The sequence below is a fragment of the Spodoptera frugiperda genome, chromosome 27 (assembly GCF_023101765.2).
Source record: "Spodoptera frugiperda isolate SF20-4 chromosome 27, AGI-APGP_CSIRO_Sfru_2.0, whole genome shotgun sequence".
Taxonomy (NCBI): Eukaryota; Metazoa; Arthropoda; class Insecta; order Lepidoptera; family Noctuidae; genus Spodoptera; species Spodoptera frugiperda.
Window position 1 is genome coordinate 11,906,974 of NC_064238.1, and position 19,751 is coordinate 11,926,724.

General features: G+C 34.4%; 2 protein-coding genes across 9 annotated transcripts in view; both read left to right on the forward strand.

The window, feature by feature from the left end:
- The window catches only part of LOC118263273 (DNA-binding protein D-ETS-4), a 42,289-nt gene extending 40,286 nt beyond the window's left edge, over positions 1-2,003 (forward strand). For all 8 annotated transcript variants that reach the window (XM_035575159.2, XM_050705580.1, XM_035575158.2 and 5 more), the window contains one exon: positions 803-2,003. In XM_035575159.2, the coding sequence (XP_035431052.1) occupies positions 803-993 (191 nt within the window). In that variant the 3' untranslated portion in view covers positions 994-2,003. The remainder of the gene's footprint in view (positions 1-802) is intronic.
- Positions 2,004-9,624: 7,621 nt separating this feature from the next.
- On the forward strand, positions 9,625-17,399 carry LOC118263863 (uncharacterized). Its single transcript, XM_035576060.2, has 6 exons — positions 9,625-10,475; positions 10,937-11,171; positions 11,546-11,792; positions 12,056-12,289; positions 12,812-12,992; positions 13,627-17,399. The coding sequence occupies exons 1-6, from the start codon at positions 9,969-9,971 to the stop codon at positions 13,792-13,794; spliced, it is 1,572 nt and encodes a 523-aa protein (XP_035431953.1). The 5' UTR covers positions 9,625-9,968; the 3' UTR covers positions 13,795-17,399.
- Positions 17,400-19,751: the final 2,352 nt, after the last annotated feature.

Here is a 19,751-nt window from a genome sequence, read left to right on the forward strand (position 1 = left end):
CGGATCACGAATATTGTTCGTACATCCCCATTAGTTCGGGTTTCTGTATCACGACTTGTCGTAAGTGCTGTCTCTTTGCCGTCTAGTGACGTTTAAATCATATAAAGGTCTTGTAATAAATAGCGTCTATTTAATGATATTCTCGAAGAGTACTAATTAACCTTTTGTTTTTATTATAGTTGTAAGTTGTGACGCACGAAGAGATGACATTTCCATCGCTACAATTCTCTGATAACACATTGTTTACACTTATTTCATCATAACTACATTTCTTTAATATCAACGTAAGTTGAAGTAAAAATGGAACTTGGTTCTTGTATAGAGCTTTCTGATTTGCAACTACCTTTCACTATTTTATTTTTAAAGTAGAAATCAAAGAAAACGTTGTCGCTAAATACGTGCCATTGTCTTTTGTTACGATTCGTAATGAGTTTGTTAAACCTCGTATTTTGTCAGAAAATTAAATTTATATCAGATTAAAACAGGTCACGAACTCATCCTGCGACAAAAAGTCGAAGAAATAGCGGTCGCATGAGATTAAAATGCGTAGTACAATATCGTAGTGTGATATATATTTTAGATAGGTCGTTTACTACTTGCTTTACGTAGACTTTTAAGCTTAGTTTGTAAGTAAATCGAAACATTATGTAGATTTTTATACAACCAAAAATTAGTAGTAGCAACAAATTTATTACTTGTCAAACATTGATTCAAAAACTAGCGACTATAATGTCTCTCAAAAACAAAAAAGTCACGACTCCGTTTTATTGAACAAATGTTTAATTCAACTCGTGTTCCACAGGTAACGGTGTATTCAAGATTGAGGATTCAGTGCGTGTTGCCAGACTGTGGGGCAAAAGAAAGAACAGGCCTGCGATGAACTACGACAAACTGTCCAGGAGTATCAGACAATACTACAAGAAGGGAATCATGAAGAAAACTGAGAGGAGCCAAAGACTCGTCTACCAGTTCTGTCATCCGTATTGCTTATAAATACTCTTTAGTTTATAAGTAATGTAAATAATTTATTAACGTTGTATATAAGGGTGTGTGAGAGCCGCGGTAATGCGGACGGTACGATGACTGGCTTCGTTTTGCGGCTAAATCGCAAATCGCAGCGCAGTCGCCGAGTTTGTTGACAGCCGAATTTTCTACGGTCCTTTGTATCGACGTGTGTCGTGAGGCCGGGAATTAATAGGCGTCTTGTACACTATCCCTCCATAAAATTCGGGAAAGGTAATTTTCTCTGGAATTCTATTGGACGGGACTATTTGCTGTGTTATGTATTAGTTTTACCAGCGACTAGACTTTCGATCTGATAGTTCTCGAGTTAACGTAAGATCGTTTTCGTCGAAAGTTGGTAATGTTTATCCCATATATCTATGATATATTTCTAGTACGTTCTATGAACTTTTAGTTAGTTAAGTATTCTGTAAATATAAGAAAAAATGTGCCCTCTATTGTTCGGTACTTATAGTGATTTAAAAGAGATTATTCTCATTCTAAGGTTTATGAAAATGTTGAATATTTTTGTATGAAATATTAAAACAAAGAAAAAATAAATGTCAATGTATTTTTTATATTAAAAATAATTAAAAAATGACGAGTTACGTCGTGTATTGCAATAATAATTTAATTTAAGGTTTAATATTTAATCATGGCGGTGGATTCGTGCGATAAAACGTATTTGAAATTGAATAATTCGTAATTTTGTGCCAAATAGACGATTAGAATTTATTCGGGGCAAAATTGTATTGTATAATTGTTTGTAAATTTGGTGTCCCGCCGATCTGTAAATAGTTATTGTATAAATTATTTGCAATATTGGTGTCGGGATAGTACTAAGAAAATAATAAAATTTATTATCATGTATTACTTTATAAGTCAACGCAGTTAGCGTTATAAATTTTTATAATTATCATTATGATTATATTGGACCAAACTAATGTAGATTTTATGAATCAATTTTTATATGACATAATAAAATTAAATGGCCATTAAAATGTTATTTTATTTTCCTGATAACAAACCCATGTCTTAATCTTGAGTCTGATTGATTAAGTACCTGCATTACATTTATGACTGCAATTATTTACAAAAAGAAAAGCAAACTTGGTACCTAATATACAACCGAGAGAGTTTAGTTTCCATTGCAAACGAAACATTAGATATCAGCAGACCAAAAGCTCATTCTAAATTACATTTGTGGAATCAAACTGCTTTAAAAATAACAAAGATATTCACCTATTGATTGTAATCTATATATTAATACGTGAAGCAAAAACTTTGTAACAGTTTTTACGAAAATTGCGCGGACGTTGGAGCATAAAATTTGGTACACTTATAGTTTATGTGTAGGAGAATTGCGGAACGTTAATATTTTTCAAAAATAATGCTTATAAAGTACATTAAATCAATAAATAAAACATTACACACACATGCATAGTATCTGATTGTATTTGACAAAACGTCAAAATCGATAGACATTGCGATGGTATTCTCACGTCTCATATGAAAAGAGGTTTCTAATTGAAGGAGGTATGGTTATTCATGATGCGCCGGAATATATTAATTTGAATTTTACAAAACCAATAGCAAGCAATTCGTTAAATACAAATTATCCTTGAACGTATGTTAAGAGGTATTGTAAATTAAATCGTATATGGTCGAATTTCGACCACTAGGCGACCACTAGTAATGTATTAAATAGCAATTATCATACTATACATAAGAACATTATTATTTTACATAAACCAGTATCTGTAGTACAAGTTTTCTTTTTGTTTAAAATATGACAGCCCGTTCGGTGGTCTGATTGGTTGGTTTATTCGAGCCGGCCAATCAGAGCGCTGACCGCGCTCTCGTTTCAATTACTTTAAACGTAAAGCAAACTCATACTAAGTGTACAGTAGCAACACTCCTTCATCTATCTACTTAAAATTCACGTCACAACGCAACCAACCGACATCCAGATGTTTGACAATTGTTTACAAAAACTCCAAACATATTGTCTGAAACAAAAACATTTTCAAAATAACAATTAAAACACGTAAATCTGGACTACATTGCGTCAAATTGCGCAAATATGACGTCATAAGCTGCCAACCGCCAAATTCCAAGAGTGAAAGTGCCTTTCGCCGTCCTCGGAGAGGGGAGGACGACCTCCAGAGGGGCGAGGGAGGTGAGGGGGAGGGGTATTGTGTAAGAACACTTGATATTTGTCGTTATTATTTCGATATATGTTAGCTTTTTGATGATAATTAGGTTAAAGTTGATGACTATGCGTTCTCGAGGATAGCTTTTGAATTTGATTTGAGTTTAAGTGATAAGTATCAATCTGTCTGTCTGTTGTAATATAACATCACGCATATTTGTTGGTAAAGGTAGGCAGAAGAGAACACGTTAAAAGTAATCATAATGAAGCTAAAGAGACTGTTTGTTTGAACGTGCTAATCCCCTAAACTACTAGTTTACTAGTTTGATTTGAAAAGTTCTTGTAGTATTGGATAGTCCATTTATTGAGCAAGACTATATATAGGCCATAAAACATCACACTACGATTAATAAGAGCCGAGCAGAATGGATCTGTGGCGACACTCTGACAAGTGACAAGTGACAGATGACAGAAGTCGCACATAGACTATCGACAAGCAAATCAATGGATGACGTCACAAATATCCTGCATCGCACATATGAAGTTTACATGCGAATTAACACGGATAGAAAATCCCAACGAACAACAGTAGGGCAGAAAGCCCGCCTGGCTGATCACCTCGCCTGGTCGGAGGATCCTCCTTTGTTTAGGGAACTTTACTCGCTGTTCCCTAAAGTGGTGACCCCGACGTGATTGAAACCAACCTTCACGGAGCAGATCAGCACCGTCATCCTCATCACCACCTCCCTCACCCATCACTTCTCCGCTGAGCGGTAATCAAGTCGCAGCCAACCAGCATCCTCGGCCTAATCAGGGACCACCGATCAAATCACGAGTAGCTTATCTTTGTTATAAGTGCAACATATTACGATATGGTGTTGGCTATATTCGGGGTCTCTCAGAACGATTGAGAGGTGATTCGATGATTACAGGGATTAAAGACTGTAATTAGTTTAATGCAAAGAGAGTCCACTCCAGCAGAAACAAGTTGGTGATGAATACCACTGGACTACATTATTTTGGATCCATTTTTCTCACGAAAATTAAAAACATTGAGGCTTTATATAAACAGCAATGGAAAAAAACTCACAAAGCTACCTATGGATAAATATATTTAATGTAAATAGGTAAGTACTTGGGTAATTTACTTTCTGTTCAATTTACTCGGTGGTAAAATAGTTACCCTAATATACAAAAGTCCAATTTCAACATGCTTACTAACACCAGATGGAGATGACTCAGATTGTGTGAAATTTTAGGTACCGTTGCGTTGAATAGCTGCTGAATTCTAATCGTATGCGAAACCATACGATTAGAATATTTCTTCGCCAGCTCAATATTTAGAAATAGAATAATGAATAGAGTAGAATTTAGATTAGAATTAAAATTGCAATACTCTTACCAGAAGTAGAAAGATATCGAAAAAGTTGATCAAATGACAACTTTGATAGATCTGAACTTAATAACTAGTTTTTTTTGAGGCTAGAAAATCTTCCAGTGTCTTCTCCCACCTTGGGTGAAGCGAGAGGGAGTCTCAGACTTATACTGACTAAAAACCATCCCGTTCCCACTCCTGGTCCTCGAGCCGTAGTCCGCAGCTCCGAGATTTTTACCATCGCAAACTGGCTTACTAATCGTGGAGATTATGAATAACTCCTCTTGTGTAGAGTACCTTTACCCATCAGTGGACGGTCTCGGGTTTGTAAAAATGATGATGTATCCTGATTTTCTGGTTTAGGACATGGCTTTGTAGACATATCTTGGTATTTAGGTATCTGGTTTAGGACATGGCTTTGTAGACATATCTTGGTATTTAGGTATCAGGGTTGCACACAGTAAGAAAGCACCTCATCAAATTAGTCATTCAAAAGTTGTTTATCATAGAAAATACCCATACCGATATAGGTAAGTGTAACTAATTATCATGATTTCGATTTCCAGGATGGATAAAAGCATAAAACAAGTAAACAGTCTTTACTGTATTTTGGTTATCACATGATTAGGCCTTTAAATCATTAGTTACCTAAAGATTTTGTTTATGTATAACAGTTACTTGCCGGAAGGATTATATTTAGTTAATGAATAGTCGCGATAAGGACAGAAACCTAAATAATTTCATTACCTATCTTTTGGGAAATTTTGGAAGGCGTGGTCCTAAGGCTGCTTTTCCACCAGAAATGTGCTATGTAGCTATGTTATGAAGATGTAAAATAGCTGAGTTGTAAAACTAACTGACCACCAGCCAACCACAACTTTCCATATAAAATAAAAAATTAATTAAAAATTTAAAAAACCCCCGACCCAAAAACTTAATTTCCCTTTAAAAAGTAAAAAATAATAAAAGAAACTTAATCTTAAAGTACCTAAGAATGTACTAATAATTCTAAAAAAAAATACGTCGCGTTGGGGGACCGCTCCTAATTATTTCTTACTTATCTACGATTTGTTCATAAGTATCACATGCTTGATGTTAACATTAAAGTAAATTGATGTTTAAGTACTTAACTATAACGCAGAAAATAGAAATATAGCGGCGCGGGCGGCGGTGTGCAGTCCGTATTCATGCGGTCCCCCAACGAGACGTATTTTTTTTTAGAATTATTAGTACATTCTTAGGTACTTTAAGATTAAGTTTCTTTTATTATTTTTTACTTTTTAAAGGGAAATTAAGTTTTTGGGTCGGGGGTTTTTTAAATTTTTTATTTTATTTTTTATTTTTTTAATTTTTTTATTTTATTTTTATTTTTTTAATTTTTTTATTTAATTTTTTATTTTTGTTAATACGAAAAAATAATATCTTTCAATATATTCTTTCAGTGTGGTTTAATTTGAGACCCCATCCCAGTATATTTGCAGACCTTCGGCTAATCTCCCCACTTTCACCGCCCATAACTTTAAAACGGCTCAACCGATTTTCATCAAACATGTCTAAGAACACTCGCACATAAGTCCTCTTTCATACGAAAAAAACTAAATTGAAATCACTCCATCCGTTCGGGAGTTATGATGCCACAGACAGACAGACAGACAGACAGACAGACAGACACGTCAAACTTATAACACCCCTCTTTTTCCGTCGGGGGTTAAAAATAGCTTCGTTAAGTCTGTGGAAATGTGTATGTCAAGTGCTAAGCTATGTGTACCAATGAATAATATTGGTGGGAAGCCAAACGCATCCACAGCAACGTAGCATAGCATATCTCTGGTGAAAAAGCAACCTAATACTGTTATACCTAGGCATTACAATGATTCATCTACCTATATAGGTACTTAGATATAAAAAATTAAACCACAGGTGACTTATGTGTTATTGTAGTTTTAATAGATAGGTATCTACTTAGGTTTTCCATTGACAAACATTACAATTTTATTGATACCTTACCTGATTGGATGTGAATTCATTTTGTACCTACCTACTTAAATGCAAGATATCGGTGTAGGTGGCTACCTAATCTTGATTTGGAATCTAAAATCCAATCAAATGTAAGTATTTGGACAAATGGGTATCTATTAGTCATTGAAGCTTATGAAAAATTGTATTATTTTATTATCTACTAACTTCTGTCTGCGACTTCGCCTATGTGTTATTCCAGACCACAATATATCCCTGTTCCAAATTTCATCCCGACCCTTTCAGCCGTTTTGACGTGATTGAGTAACAAATATACATACAAACACACAATCTCACAAACTTTTGTATTTATAATATTAGTAAGATTTTCTGAGCAATCTTATAACACTAAATCAATACTTTTTGCCATCCATTTGGTCCATAGATTAGCTAAATTATCCTCAGACTAGCATGATTAAAATCTTAAACATTTTAATTTTCGGATTGCATAAATATGCAACATCAAATAAAAAGAGTAAGAAACAAAACAAACACGTTTTTTAGGTAGGTACCTACGAGTAAATTCATCAATTTCGAAGAATTCTTTCTGAATTACTATTATTAGACTTCATCACCAGGTGTTCATCTAATCTAGTTCTAACTTGATTTGTCTGTCTGTCTACGACAAAAGATTAGGCAGAGCTCAAACTGTATAATTAGTCCAGCCATAGGTCAGCCAATTTTGGACAAATTGATCATAAATAAGTTGTTTAATCGTTTGTAAGCGATATTTAAGCTCTTGTGTCTGGTTGTTGCGATTTGAATAATTTCCTATGTTTCTGTGCGTGGTCTAAGGTGAAAGCGTAAGCGTATATTTCTTCAAACAAAGTTAGTTGAAGTCAAATAATTTAAAGTTTCAATTAGACTATTAATACTTTTAACGTTTAAAAATTAAGATAAAAGTGTATGTCTATTAGTCAGTGCCCTAAAGCTGTTTGGTTGTTCCAATCAAGGAAATTTACGAAAATATTAACTAAGGCGTCAGAGGTCAGTCAAGCGTCAGGCGCAAAACTCACAGCATCGTAAATGATTCGTCTACTAGCGGATATTATGTTTTTGATATTAAAACTACTCTATCGGTAGTTTACTACGATTTTTACGTTATTATGCGCATTAACCTCATCCAATCTTTTTTTAACATGTTTTAAAAAACAATAAATTTTAAATGCATCACATAAACCGCATAACCGCGGCCAATTTATCACTTGGACCAATCCTAAGCTATAATCTGAAGGTCGGTTACATTCCGAATTTCTGAGTCCAGTCGAGTCGCCTGACGCCTGGTACGGCCGGCACCGTTGTAGGCGCTCCTAACTCCACAACTACCTATATCTAATGACTAACTATAGTATGACTAAAGCTTTCGATTTTAACTTTAGGTCAAAGTTGCATCGTAAAACTTTAAGTTGTGGTTTGACATTTAAGTTGGTACTATGTATGTATGTATGTATCTCAGAGTGTTGTGGTTTTTATCCATGCAAAATCATAATTGTAGTTACCCGCTGTTGGTAGCATAAATTATATTTTTTTTTGCTTTGTTTGTTACCTTTTGTTTCAACGTCATAAAAGGCATCTACGGTAAAGGCTAGTGGGCTACCTACTGATCATATATCATCTGATTTGGTGATCGCTTATCACCAGATAGCTACTTTAAGTAGGTATCTTTTCATTCAAATCTTTATTTAGGTACATAATAGGTAGGCACTAAGATACAGTGCCGTATACATAAGGCAAATCTTTTGTAGGGTACTTTATTTGCTCTTGAAGTGTTCTGGCTTGTTTAGGTAGGGTAAGCAATATCTGTAATGAGAATAAGGTACCTACTGAGGCTAAGACTGAGAGACGCTTTTTACGGTATTTGCCATAGGTCATTCTAAACTGACTATGATGTTTGTTAATGATATTAATCTAAGTAGGTACCTACTGGGCATGGACATGCGGAACTCCAGAAGAGTCCGATACAAGTGTGTCACCAGCTAACAACTTAATTTTCCATAGTCAAGTGCTTGTGTCAATATATTCGAGTTCATCCGGCAATAGGTGCTATGGTAAAGCCTACAAATTGGGAAATCTCACACTTACACAGTTAGTTAAGGAATTTCCTACACTTGATTTTATTATATAAGTCCTCTCACGAGTACTATTAAATAGTAAATACCTAGTGGGTTCATCAACCGCCTGTGAATACGGTGAAGTGTCTAACTTAGCCGATGCAAAAAAATATTGCTTTTAACTTACTTTACTTACCTCATGATTGTGGCAAAAAGTTTACGATATTTATGAGATTTAACCACTTGAGACAACTTTTTCGATAAAACGTGTATTTGTCTACCAGGTTTATAAGATACTTAGCGAGCTATCATGAAGTGGGTAATAAATAGTGTCGGGAAACCCTCACTGAAGGAATCAGCAATGATTAATTAGAACAGAACATTAAGTAATAGGTACCCACGTAAATGTTAGATGGGTCCAGTAGAGCTGATGCCTGATCTGCAGCTGCGGACTACCTAGCAGGTTTACTGGGGTTCGAAAAGCAGGAGTAGGAACGGAGTGGTTTTTAGTCAGTAAGAGTCTGCCACTTCCTTTTGCCTCGCCCATGACGAGAAAAGTCATGGAGTGCCCTTCAAAAAAAAAGTTACGTAACTATTTCTGCCGGAGTTGCGGGTAAGGAGGGTGGTCCCATTGGGGACCCAACCGCACCTATTGAGGTACTGCCGTCCTGGCATAAGTAAAACTTGGACCAGGCGTTGCGTCGTAGGTGGAACCATCTCTGACGATCTTCCATCCTTACAATTTTTTTTGAATGGAAGAATATTTTTTAGTAATCTATTCCAGTCTCCGGAAAAATCAATTGAAGTATGGCACCTATGTGGCTATGTAGTTGTACTTCATATTTTATTTAATTTTACTCTCAACCAAAACTTGCCATACTACGCCATCTGTTAGCCGTCTGATGTAACTTGACTATTGTTGACAAAATTAAACTAATACAAAATAAAATTATTCATGATTTAGAGGTCGGTTCCTATATTGATAATTCTACAGAAAAATAGTACAGCGTCATTAAAGGACCAAAACTAATTAATATAAAAGTCAATAAAATATTTTATGTTCGTATCATTTCATGCATACCGTGTGAAACGAAACGTAATAAATTGCGTAGGCCCGTTGACGTCACAATGACGTCATCAGTGTTGACATTTGACATTTTGGTGGAGAATCTTTGTTTTTAGTTTGTGAAATTAAATATTATTATAGCAACAATAAACACGACAATGTGTTAGGAATAAAGTTAGATACAAAGTTAGTGTTATTTTCTTTTATTTGCAGCAGTTTATGATGCTTGCCGTGCAATTGTTTTGTCAATAAAAATATTTAAAGTTTTCGCACGATTCGAGTGAGTTTTGGCAAAAATATTGGAAAATGAAGCCTGGAAAGAGTGTGGATGTTAAAGAGGAGATAGCAGAGGTACATACGTCTGCTCGTTCACCGTCTCCAATACAGAAAATTAAAAGATCACGAAGTCGGTCTGGTTCGCGAAAAATGTCAAACGGTCATGCCGCTCCTGACGAAACTCCTGTTTCTGAAGAACCTACAGGAGAGAAATCGAAACGAGACAGCTGGATTAAATCTGAACACGAATCCCTCGACACGGAACTGCCAATCCATGATCAAATAAAACAAGGAATCCTAGGTTTCGTTGAAAAAGAATTAAAAAATTCGGACAAGAACCCGTCATTTGTATTCTATTCCCATGATCCTAATCATTTGGATGAAAAGTTTATGAAGACTTTGTCTAGACCTTCGAGTGGTCATAAGGAAAAGCGGAGCCCTTCATATCGCAAGAAGAAACGGCATTCATCAAGACATAGGGACCGAGATCTGCATGATTTTGATATTCCTGGCTCTAGTCTCAGTGCCTTGGAAAGGGTAAGTTGTTGATTTAAATTTAATATTACTTTTTATATTTATTAAAATATGCAAACTGTTTCCTATTAACTTTAGTGTATATTTAAAAAGCTAAGTTATATTGACATATTTAGTAAATAAATTGCAGAACTAGAAAGTCTCATCTCATAAAATTGTTATTGAAATCAACGGAAAATAAGTTATTAATTTAAAATGCACATTAACTATCTCTGTTCTGCAAATTCTATCTCCATGTAATAATAGATAAAAGACAGTGTTTACTGTCGTACAGTACAGAATTATATTAGTTACCTAATTTCTAACAAGACCACATTTCTTTAGAATAGACATACTTTCAGTATGAAAAATCACCTTATAAAGATAAGAAACAACATTTAAATATACCTATTTATTCACTTATAACTTGTATTTATTTTTAATCATATTTTCATTTTCATCAGATATCATCTTTTTCATCGCAGGTCGATGACTACCTCAAAGAGTACAAAAAAGATGAAGTAGTAACTCTTAGCGGTGAACTAGAGATTGAGATGAACGATGTGGAGAACAATAACGGTATATCTAAGGAACTTCGGAACAAAACTCGGAAGACTAGAAGGAAAGTCAGGGACGAGAGACAGGAGAGCAGTGTCAACGGACGAGATGTCAGCCCTAAAGTGTTTAAGAGCACTAAGAATAAAACGGGGACGAAGCCAGGTGATTAAACATTTTTATTACTTCAGTAAAGCAGTCAACATTGATTATACGATCTGTTGTTCACTCTGGTGATTGTTATCTTTAGAACTTGAGATGGGATATAAATTAATATTGAAAACTCATCATAATAAACATTGTATCTTAAGTTCTAAAGATATTATTAGTCACTAGTTAAAAACTAGTGATTGTTGCTTGATACTTAATAGTAAACTGATTTGTAATAGCAATCCCAGAACATTTGTTTGTTGTTCTTTTCACTTGCTGAGAACATTTTATTTTGTTTTTTATTTATTAATAGAATTCAGGCGCTATTTACACAATTCATTAACTGAAAATAAAATAATGAAATATACTTATATTTTATGTATTTCCAGTTCGCCCAACAGACTTGACAACCATGTTGGAATCTCTAGAGTCCAGTATGCCTTACCATGACCAGTACATAGACAATCCATTCTCATCACCATCACCACTGACATCACCCAATGATGAGAGACTGGATCCATTCGGTTCACGTAGACCGGAGAAGATATACCTTCAGGGTGGTGGGACCTTCAGAGCGGTTTCCAGGGATAGGATATTGGAATCTCAGCAGTCTAGAGATGGGGATAAGTATTTAAGGTGGGTTTTAAATATTTATTTTGCGGTGGAGCCGGTTTTAATAAATAAAATAGTTTTGCAGATGAGCGGTCTTAAATTATACCCGGTTAACAACGGCTATAATATTATAGTTCTCACAAGCCATAACAGAACTAGCGAAAAGTCGCTGTTACAATGTATTATGTCTGTCAAGGAATAAAGCTGTGATGTTGTGTGATAAAGGATTATTTAATTTGCTCTGATTTTGTAACATTAATAATACCTACAATGTTTCTTTATTTCAGATTGGGCGACCTAACACCTTTAGACGTGGCATTGACCCTACAAAAAGCCTGGCGTTCCTCGGCTCCAGCTTGCCATGGAGTGCTGGGAGGTCTCTCTCTAATGCACCTGCTCCTCATCAGCTACTCCGATGGCTTAGATGCTGGACACCTCTCGTTCCATGCAGTGGTCACCATGCCTTATGTTGCCACTTATTATTTCTTCTGTGTTCTGTGTCTGCTGTCTGTGTTGGATAGGTAAGTTTATTTCATTTGAAAGATTTTAAAATGTAAGTAATTGCAAGGTAGGTTCGGGATTAACGAGGTACTAAAGGCAGGGCCAACACCGTCATTTAAAATTTGCCTTCAATAGAATTTCTATTTTAAACCAAAGTAATAGAGTTGAAAATATATTAACTGAATTACCAGTACACTGATTGGATAAGTGCCTGATGAATTAACTATAGCAACATAACACTTACTGAAGAAATAGCATCTTAGTTTTATCAGGAGTCATAACAAACTATGGACACTACATACCTTTATTATTATTATTTTTTAAACGTTGCCCCACATTAGAATTTTCTCCTGTGTCGTGGGTGCGTTTACAAACATACAAGTTCACATACACATGACACCCAGACCCGAAACAACAATTTGTGGATCACACAAAGAGTTGCTCCGTGCGGGAATCGAACCCGCTACCCGTTGCGCGGCAGCCAGTTGCCCCACCGCATCAACCGTGCAGTCTTGGTAAACATAGAATTTTCCACATTTCAGATTGGATGTAACAAGCCTAGACCTAACCAGAGGTCTGCAGCCGTACTTCCAGCCTATCGTCCTGGTGATGCTATACACAGCATGTCTGCTCGTCTGCACGGCAGCCAGGATGTATGATGAGCTGATGGTCTACCAGTACGCGCCTCTAGTCAATAATATTACTAGCAACAACGTTACTACTGTGAGTTTCTATTTGTTTATAGTAGTTTTAAAATAATCATAGTTCACATTATCACTATATGAGTTTTTAAACTGACTTAGTCACTAACACTATCATTAGAACTTGAGACGGGATATTTACCATGTTTATCGAGATTTTTATGTGTCGAAATATTGGAAACTCATAAACAAAATAAATATCCCGTCTCAAGTTCAAATTATCACTGATACTAGCGAGAAAAGCTATATAACTAAGGGTCAATGCATATTAATCGTTTCGAAATCGAAAAGCCCAATATTTGAGGAATTTCCTCCCACGGATCCTCCGATTGTGAAATAAACTCCCTGCGGAAGTTTTTCCAGTAGGCTACAATATGGGATATTACGTGAAGGGAGTAAATAGGTTTCTTAAGGGTCGACAAAGCGCATGTAATGTCCCAAGTTTTGCAAGCGTTCATAGGCCACGGTAATCACTTACTATCTGGTGAGCATTGTGCAGTCTTGCCACCGTCGTGGTATAAAAAACAGTTATAATTACAATAATCATTATTTAAGAAACTATATAGCTTTGCTTGTCTTCGGGCCAAAAATGATATTCCGATATTAAGTAAAGATGGATAACTGTCAACTAAATCTTATTTTTAATTTATTTACAGCCAACAATACCAACATTCTACCACACTTGGACGCATTTTTCAATATGGCGCGCGGTTCTATCAATACTAGGCCTGGTATACTTCATCATATCAAACCCTCAGGATCTGGTCTTCACTAATCTAAGCAAGTTATTACAATTTAAGCATTCCCTTCAAAGCATTGGATGATTCTCTTTGAGGTTTAGTTTAAGGTAGGTGCTTAAGTTGAATGTCTTGCCATGGATTTATAATCAACATTACTCATAAAATATATGTTTTATGCTTTATGCACGTAACTCTTGCTATAACAGTTTCAAACTACACCTGGGGCTCATAATTGTGAAACTCGAGTTAATTCGAGTAATGCACGTAAAGTGCGTAAAGTAAACAGTTGAACTGTACAGTTTTAACTGAATCAAATCAAGAATGGATAAATTTAAAGAATGGTTAAATTGTAAGGAGTGTAATGTGCATTACTCGAGGTAACTCGACTAGTTTCACAACTATGAGCCCCAGGTGTGGCTTGAAACTATTCGAGCTACCTTGTCAAACAGCTACGTGAATAAACCATAAAACAAGTCAATATTTGGCAACTTGAACCTACTTAGTTAGATATTGAGTGATCTGCCATTCTTATTTTTGTTATGATTCTTTTGATAAAGATAGGTCAATTTTTGCGTGTTAATTAATTCTTTTTATTCACAAAAATGCACACGTGTGTTGTAAGTTAAGTTTCAATGAATATTAAGTATTGCTGGAAAAGGAAGGAATTTGAGTATGATTTTATTTTCTGTAATTATTAATACTGATAGCATTTTAGTCGAATTTATGTAATAAAACCCCTTGAATCTCGTTTTAAACCAAAGATAAATTTTGTAGTCATAAAAGTATTATAATTTGAAGAAATGCAAGAAATATAATTTCGAATGCAAGTAAAATTTTTGTCTAGTCACAATTGCATTTATTTTAAAGAAGTACATAAGTATTTTTTTTATTTAAGTCGCATTTCACACATGCTAGCAATGCTTGATAAGTTAGACCATTACAAATGTGCGAACTGTCATACCCTTAGTACGTGTCTGCTTTACGTTTAATGTAATCGAAACGAAAGTACGTTCGGTGCTTTGTACTCTTAGTAAGAGTTTGCTTTACGTCGAACGAAAACGAAACGAGTGCGCGTTCGGCGTTCTGATTGGCCGCCGCGAAAGCATCACCCAATGACAGCACTGAACGCGCTCTCGTTTCGTTTTCGTTCAATGTAAAGCAAAGTCGTACTAACGCTACTGATTGGCCGGATCAAATAAACTAACGAACCAGAGCGCTGAACGTGCTCTCGTTTCGATTACTTTAAAGGTAAAGCAAACTCGTCTCTATCTCTCGCTAACACTTGTATTGTCACATTCCTTTGACGTATCATTGTAATGGCCCACCTATAGTTTTATAAAATAGAAATACACATCCCAGTAAAATTCTTTAATGAGATGCAAAATAAAGCTTATTATTTATTATATTCATTATTTATTTATTATATTATCATAATAATAGTGTCAACCTTTACAATAAATACATGCCAAATATCCAGAAGAAAAAAACCTATATTTTTTTAAAACCCAGTAGAATTCCTTAAACCTCTATAAAATTAAGGTTCAAATCAGCTTTCTTCCTATATCATATAATTATGTATAGTATTACTATAACTCAAAATAACATTTATATGTAAAGCTAACTGTTTATAAATGTTTTATAATAAGTATAATATGATAAAGCCTCGTCTCCACTAGGATCATAAATATGTCGAACGATATGTGTCCCCAGAGACATCGGACGATGTCGGGCGACGTCGGACGACATCGCCACGACATTGTTGACTGTGCGACAAGGAACAGGGAACAAGTTTAACTGTATCAATTGAAGAGTTTTATGCACACATGCAATTATTACATTTTAGTTCCTTGAATCATAATTCTCTCTTGCTATTCCAATTTACTTTCGATATTGGCAGAATAGTCGACATCGGTTCAATTTGCTATTAAAAAAAAGGAACAGTTTCGACAATGTCGCGGCATCGCCCGATGTCTCCGGGCACTTATGTTGCTTAATAAATGTTCCTAGTAGGGACGAGGCTTAATAATAATAACATGACTACATTTACTATTACAATCATTTAAAGAAGTCATATAAGATAACTTTATTATTTTTGCTATTATATAGTAGGTTCCACTCGTATAATAAGTCATTTAAAAATATAATATATTTATGAAAATTCGGCAGAATAGGTTATAATAATTATTAAAAAAAATATCTAGTCTATTATTTTAAGGGACCATTGCTATAAGTAATTGTTTGCGGCAGCTACTCGTTTTAATTAAATAAAATTATATAAGTGTATATCAAATTTATTAGCTACATTACAATTATAATTTATAAACACGTGAAAGGAATTGTATAATTTTTGTATCCAATTAGAATTTCGTATTTAATTTTATATATTCTCACTTATCATTATGTAAAATTGGACTGAGTGTAATTGGAAAGAAATATATAGAAGATAATCCATATATGTAATGATAGTAATGCCTAATTCTATAAATTCTTGTAATATAAATATATAAATGAAATGTAAACAATATATTCAATTAATAATGTTACTGTTCTAGTCTTAAGTCGTTTCCTAATGTACGCGCCAGTATTTAAAATAATTTTAATGATAGGTTTTCTATGTTCATTCATTTCAATTCTGGTAAGTATTGATACCAAAGGTTATTTATGCTTTTGCTTTAAGAAAACTTTCTGTTTTGGTTCGTAAGAAGAAATGTATTTATTTTAAACATATCATATATTTTTAAGCAACAATTTTACATTATTAACTAAAAATTGAGAAAAGCTCTACTAATTTCGAGTCACAGAGGACATTCGTAGACGCGGTGAAGTCGCGTGGCCTACGTGCGCGAATCTAGTAGACTTTTCTCCATTAATGTACGTGAGTGAACCGTGATTTTTAGTTAATTTAGTATGTTCCACGATAGTTATTATAAAAATAATTTACATTATTTGTCAGTTTTTTTAGGTATGAATGTGATTTGAATATAAATAGTATAATTATTTATATTTACCTGTTATATATTTATTCTTATAGAGCATATTACATTATGTATCATACATTATAATACAAATTATTAAATACTGTTCGTAGAAAAATGTGGATGTGTGACTGTATATTCTGTATGTGTATTGTATTGGTGACTAGCTAGGTACTGTCGCGCGGTTGCACCCGCTCTGCTCGTTGAGGTAACAGGAAGGTTATATAACCTTGCCCGATTATTGGACTATCCAACATAAAATGTATTATTCAATTCGGACCAGTAGTTCTGGAGATTAGCGCATTCAAACAAATAAACTGTTCAGCTTTATGTGATAAGTATAAGATTGATGTATGTATGTATCGTGACTGTTTGTATGTTGTGTGTATGGTATATACTATATGTTTTTATAGCACAAATTGTGATTTACTTTTTTGTTCCTATGAATTTATCATTTCAATAACTTAAGTTCGTATTTTATTTGCATTGGAAATGGTACCAAATTTTATATTATACTCACTTTATTGTTATTGTCAGAAGTAATAGAATAATAATACAATTATTTATTTATTATAATATTCTCAGTTAATATTAATATAAATTGAAATACATTTAAATTAAGCAAATTATATCAAAATAAAATGACTATAATACATGTTTGTTGTAAAATAATATCTTCTAGCTTATAATATGTAAAACACATATAATATTGACTGTTGACCATGTAATTCAAATATAAATAAATAATTGATTTGTGATAAAATATTTTCTTAGTTTTATTATACTAGTTCCTGCCAGCGGCTTCGCCCGCGGTCCCGTGGGGTAAAAAGTGTCCTATGTGTTATTCCAGAACATAAACTACCCCTGTTCCAAATTTCATTCCAATCCCTTCAGCCATTTTGATATGATTGAGTAACAAACATACACACAAACTCACAAACATTCGCATTTATAATATAAAGTAAGATGAGTTTACAACAGCCATAATATACACCTCTGCCTACCCCTTCGGGGATAAAAGGCGTGACGATGACGATGAATTCACATTGCCACAGTTTCTGGCTGGGTAAATAATAATGACTGTATTATAAAATGTTGGGAAACATAAGGTCTGTTCTAATAAAAAGTCAAAGTCAAAATTATTTATTTCAATTAGACCAGGAAGGCACTTTTAAACGTCAAAGCAACGAACGTCAAAATTAGTACAAGAATTGCAACGTAGCTATGACATAACTGACACACATATTAAAGAAATCTACAACCAAGGATGCGTTCATAGGGAACCCGTTCCATATTGTGTACTTAGTTGATGCAAGGTCAATATATTCCAAGGCGTCGTATACTGCTGCGCGTAGTTTTTTATCTGTAAAATTAAATATTATTATATATTATAACATAACAAGGCCGGGTACGCACTTGTAACGCCTCTGTTGTTTCGGGTGTCCATGGGTGGTGGCGATTGCTTTCCATCCGTTTGCTCGTTTACTGGCTTATACCATAAAAAAATATATGCTAGTTTCGCGTACCCCCATGGGAAACAGGCGTGAGGTTATATATGTATGTACTAGTTTCGGGTCACAGAGGGACTTTTCATCATGAGCAGCGTGCCCAGACGTGGCGATGTCGCGCAGGGTACTTTTCTCAATATATTTACTGTTATTTTTAGTTAATTTAGTATATCTCACGATAGTTACGGTATTATAAAAAGCTAGAAATAGTAAATAAATCACCTTTATATGTCAACAACTCGTCCACTAACAATCTTTTTGTCGCGTCTAAATCGTTTGACATGAATTCCATCAGTATCATTGGTACAAATGCAACAGATACCAAGAATGCTAGTTGCATCATCCAAATAATGTTCCGTGCCGCCATCTGTAATCATATAAGGAGGCCAGTAAGTTGGGAGAAACATAGTGCAACGTTACGCCTTTTATCCCCGAAGGGGTAAACAGAGGTGGTACGAGACTTAACAATCGATTAGAATTGGATAAAAGAATAAAAGCTTAGTTAAAATTGAAGCTGAGTAAAAATTCAAGATTTTTAAGGAGGGTCCTTAGTCAACAGTTCCTTATAAGAGTTTTCTTTACGTTTAAAGTAATCGAAATGAGAGCGCGTTCGGCGCTCTGATTGGTCGGCTCACATAAACGAACAAAACCTCGTTTCGATTAGTTAAAAACGTGAAGCAAATTTGTACTAAGGGTACTGTATAGGACCATTTAAAAACCCATTACGACATACACTCATTAATTTACATTACATTCATTAAACTTACTTAATTACCAACTATGGACCTAAGGGCTTAAGCAATAAAGTTGAGATTAATTATTACGTTCAGTATTCTTACCAGAATTGGCAGTAAATTCATGAAAAACACCGCAATTATTATATTAACGAATTCACACACATAAGCTAGGATCATCTGAAACAATGGAAACGTATTTTGAGAAAAAGTTGCCTCGTTCGTTTCGATTAGATAATAAGATAAAAAAATTAAGTAATGCTTATTATGGACCCTGGTGTGGCTTGAAACTAATCGAGAAGCGTCGAAAAGTTACGTATTTAAGCTGTACAATCTAATAAACTTATGCCTAGAAGAGACGCCATATTTTCTGTATATTTTTTATAAATTAATAAGCATAATTAATTATGACTTTATTTCCTTAAAGTAGAATATTACCTACCTTCTTTTTGTCATTCTTTGCCGTAATGTCAAAATACTTAGTCAATTTTATGTATTCAGAAATATAATCTTCAACATGTTTGTTTCTTTCAGCGTCCCTTATAGTTACATCTTCCAACTTGTCCCTCAATGATTCGCATAGATCTTTAACAGTTTTGTAATAATGCTCTGCTATACACACTAAAGTTATTCGACCGTAACATATGGTTGTTAGTGTGTATGTAGACCAAACATTGGCTACTAAACGTGAAGTGGGGAAAAATATCACGAACGTGGCCATATTTAAAAGAGCAGAAATACTAATAACGAAAAAAGTTGTACAGAAACAAAATTTCGTTTGCTTTGAAAGAGAAAAGTATTCTATCAAATCTTTTTCCTCAGTG

Excerpts from the sequence above, each read along its gene's own strand:
- LOC118263863 (XM_035576060.2), top strand. The coding sequence starts at position 9,969 with ATGAAGCCTGGAAAGAGTGTGGATGTTAAAGAGGAGATAGCAGAGGTA. Across the intron at positions 11,793-12,055 it reads GATGGGGATAAGTATTTAAG|ATTGGGCGACCTAACACCTT; the intron begins GTGGGTTTTAAA and ends TCTTTATTTCAG. Across the intron at positions 12,993-13,626 it reads CTAGCAACAACGTTACTACT|CCAACAATACCAACATTCTA; the intron begins GTGAGTTTCTAT and ends ATTTATTTACAG.